This window comes from Poecilia reticulata, linkage group LG17, assembly GCF_000633615.1.
Source record: "Poecilia reticulata strain Guanapo linkage group LG17, Guppy_female_1.0+MT, whole genome shotgun sequence".
Taxonomy (NCBI): Eukaryota; Metazoa; Chordata; class Actinopteri; order Cyprinodontiformes; family Poeciliidae; genus Poecilia; species Poecilia reticulata.
The window spans coordinates 28,602,924-28,606,811 of record NC_024347.1 but is presented as its reverse complement, the minus strand read 5'-3'; the positions used below and the strand labels follow the sequence as shown (position 1 = coordinate 28,606,811).

Here is a 3,888-nt window from a genome sequence, read left to right as displayed (position 1 = left end):
AACTGGTCTCTAACTGGTCTCTGGTCTCTAACTGGTCTCTAACTGGTCTGCAGTACGAGCTGGAGATCTCCCGGCTGAAGGAGCGACTGCGCGTGTCGAGCCGCCGCCTGGAGGAATACGAACGGCGGCTTGTGGCTCAGGAGCAGCAGATGCAGAAGCTCCTGCTGGAGTATAAGAACCGCCTGGAGGACAGCGAGGAGCGACTGAGGAGGCAGCAGGAGGAGAAGGACGGCCAGATGAAGAGCATCATCTGCAGGTACAGCCTCACCTGAGCAGCTCACCTGGATGAAGCAGCTCAGCCTCACCTGGTTGTTCCTGCAGGCTGATGGCCGTGGAGGAGGAGCTGAAGAGGGACCACGCCGAGATGCAGGCGGTGATCGAAGCCAAGCAGAAGATCATCGACGCTCAGGTACAGAAACACCTTCATCATCATCATCATCATCATCATCATCATCATCATCACCACCAGTCAGGTCATGAAGCAGCAGCTGCATCACATGACCAGCAGGTGGCGTTTAGGTTCCTTCTCACATCTCTTCACTGATTTCAGGTCAGTAATGGAGGTGAAATAAACCAACCAGGCAAGTAACTGTAGCTCCGCCCCCTCCACCTCCACCTCCCGTTTGATTTAACACTGAACGCCAACACGCCTGCAGAGCGCAGCCAGCCAATCAGAGAGCTCGGACGAGGCTCAGGCTCTGGGGCCTTTTGCTCTGGGTCATGAGGTCAGATTCACAGCAGCTCACAGTCCTGCCTGCAGGGGGCGCAGCAGCTACTGCTGCAGCTGCTGCCAGTAAACCTGAGCGTCAGTCTGGAGCAGCAGCTGCAGAACATTAAATTAAAATGTTTCTGGTTGATTCTCTCTCACTGATTGGTTGTTATTCTGACTCCACCAGAGTCAGAGGAACCGGACCAACAGAACTCTGGTCCATCGGACTCGGGTCTTTACTGGACCTGGTTATCGTTCTGATAGTTTCGCTCATGGAAACGGTGATGCTGCGGGATCCAGGAAAGGAGGGAATCGCCATAGCAACCAGGAAGATGAACTCTGTTGGTTCTCACTGCAGCTCTGCATAAAGATGATGGTTTTATTCAGTTTTCATTAATTGATATATTTAATTATTTATAGCAACGTTTCCTCAGTAAAATGCTCCTTAATTTATTTAAAAACCAGAGAACAGATGAAACATTTATTACCAGAAACTATTGAATCAGTTTAAAGCCCCACATCACCGACTGACGAGACTCAGAGATGATCAAACCTCCTCATAGCTCAGAGGACTTTTATTTTGAAGGTCAGTTTTGGCCTCCGCCCCGGGATGAAGCACTTCCTGGATTATGACGGATCATAGAACATCTTCATGTTTGACTGACGGCTCTCCTGCAGTTAGAACGTAGATGTATTCATATAGATGTGGCTGAATCAATGGATGATGATGTCATTTCCTGTTCCTGCTTTGGCCGAAACTGAAATTCTTCTTTATATTTAATTACAAACATATTTAATGATGTTTCCATCAACCTGTCATCAGTGACTTTAGCTGAAACCCTGCAGTGGTTCTGATCCAGTCTATCAGAACCTTCTGCTGCTCGTGTTTCTGAGGTTCTCCGTGATGCAGGCGTGTTGGCGTGTTTGTCTTCAGTTTGGCTGCTGACCCCCACACCCCTCTGACCCCCGACCCCTCTGACCCCTGACCCAGCAGAGCCTCTCCTCCTCAGGTGGAGGATGAACCTCAGAGCTTCAGCCTCATGTCATGTTTCAGCTTCTTGGCTGTTTTATTGGCTGCTGCCTTCCAGCTGCAGCTGTCGGGTCAGAACCGGGTCAGAACCACAGCACCAGTCCTCCGGGTCAGAACCGCAGCACCGGGCCTCCGGGTCAGAACCGGGTCAGAACCGGGTCAGAACCGCAGCACCGGGCCTCCACTCATCGTTCACCTTTTGTTGCTTTTCAACCTGCTGAGTCTCGGGTTTGTTCCTCGGCTCAGACGGACTGCGTGGTTTTAACCCGATGGCTTTTATTACCAGCCCCTCAAACCTTTATTTTGAAAGTCACCAGTGTGAGGCTGACTTGTGGCCCCTCCCCTTCCTGTCTGTGTCCAATCAGGAGAAGCGGATCGACTCCCTGGACGCGGCGAACTCTCGGCTGATGGCGGCGCTGACGCAGGTGAAGGAGCGGTACGGCGCGCCCAGCGTCCGCAACGGCCTGTCGCCCAGCAACCCCACCAAGCTGTCCATCACTGAGAACGGAGAGTTCAAGAACAGCAGCTGCTGATTGGCCCTCGCAGAGTCAGAGGCGGAGCCTACGATTGACTCCGCCCACCTGTCTGACAGGCTGAGGACGTTTAAAGAGACAGAACCGATTTCTGGTGTAAATACTGAAGGCTGAGCTGATTGTTGTACAGAGAGAGAGAGTGTGTGTGTGTGTGTGTGTGTGTGTGTGTGTGTGTGTGTGTGTGTGTGTGTGTGTGTGTTCGTTGCGGCGCCACAGAAGCACAGTGAGAAAGAAACGAACCAAAAACATTTTCTAACTTTTTTATGGTTTTTATTTGAAGCTTCTAGTTTTTGTCACGTTTGAAGCTTTAATTTTTTCTTTTCCTCGTTTAATTTTCTGACTGAATTTAGTKTTTTACCTGACGAGTTGTTGTGGGTTTTAATTTATTCCTCCTTGTTCTCGCCCCGTTGCTGATCTACTGAACAGACCTGTGAAGGACCGGGGTCAAAGGTCACACCTKTCTGCTGTCCATGTTGAGAATAAAACTGAAAGCATCTCTGTGCCGTCGGAGTCCATCTTTGTTCAGGAGCAGCTTCTGTTTCTGCTCATGTCCGGCTGGACTCGGTCCGGTCCAGTTTCATTCAGTCCGGTCCGGTCTGGTCCGGTCCAGTCCAGTTTCATTCAGTCCGGTCCGGTCTGGTCCGGTCCGGGTTCATTCAGTCCGGTCCGGTCCAGTTCAGGCCGGTCCAGTCCAGTTTCATTCAGTCCGGTCCGGTCCAGTTCAGGCCGGTCCAGTCCAGTTTCATTCAGTCCGGTCCGGTCCAGTCCGGTCTAATCCGGTCCGGGTTCATTCAGTCCGGTCCAGTTCAGTCCGGTCCGGTCTGGTCCGGTCCGGTCCAGTTTCATTCAGTCCGGTCCGGTCTGGTCCGGTCCAGTCCAGTTTCATTCAGTCCGGTCCGGTCYGGTCCGGTCCGGGTTCATTCAGTCCGGTCTGGTCCAGTTCAGGCCGGTCCAGTCCAGTTTCATTCAGTCCGGTCCGGTCCAGTTCAGGCCGGTCCAGTCCAGTTTCATTCAGTCCGGTCCGGTCCAGTTCAGGCCGGTCCAGTCCAGTTTCATTCAGTCCGGTCCGGTCCGGTCCGGTGTATCGTTTATGTTTATTTCTCCTCCTTCCTCCAAACAGGTTTTAACCAACCAGGCGCCAGAACCAGACCAACAGTTTATGACAGACATCTTGTTTGAGCACAAACTTTATTTTTAATGCTGAGACTGCAGAAACTTTAGCCTGAATTAAAAACTATATATATAAAACCTGCTTTAATTACTAGTTTGAAAAAAGGAGCTGCTGAAGTGACGGAGGGAAACCTGCTGTGGTTTTGTTAACAATGTTAAATATTAGTACATGTTGGACATTATGTTCAATAAAACACTTAGCTGGACTTGGATGCTTGTCTCCTCTACCCACCTGCTGACGGATCCACCAGAAACACCTGGACCAATCAAACACCTGGACCAATCAAACACCTGGACCAATCAAACACCTGGACCAATCAAACACCTGGACCAATCAGCTCCCTGCTCTCAAGGATCCTCATCAGCCTGGAGTCAGAAATGGGTCAGGATGACGAAGCTAACGCTAACCGCTCCACAGCACCAGAACCTGCTGAGCTCCGTCGTAC

The 3,888-nt window shown here is 51.2% G+C and overlaps 1 protein-coding gene across 1 annotated transcript in view; it reads left to right on the top strand.

The window, feature by feature from the left end:
- Nucleotides 1–2,768, top strand: part of rasal2 (RAS protein activator like 2) — a 26,341-nt gene extending 23,573 nt beyond the window's left edge. The window contains exons 13-15 of the mRNA XM_017309905.1: nucleotides 54–256; nucleotides 322–409; nucleotides 2,105–2,768. Of these exons, the coding sequence (XP_017165394.1) occupies nucleotides 54–256; nucleotides 322–409; nucleotides 2,105–2,272 (459 nt within the window). The 3' untranslated portion in view covers nucleotides 2,273–2,768. The remainder of the gene's footprint in view (nucleotides 1–53; nucleotides 257–321; nucleotides 410–2,104) is intronic.
- Nucleotides 2,769–3,888: the final 1,120 nt, after the last annotated feature.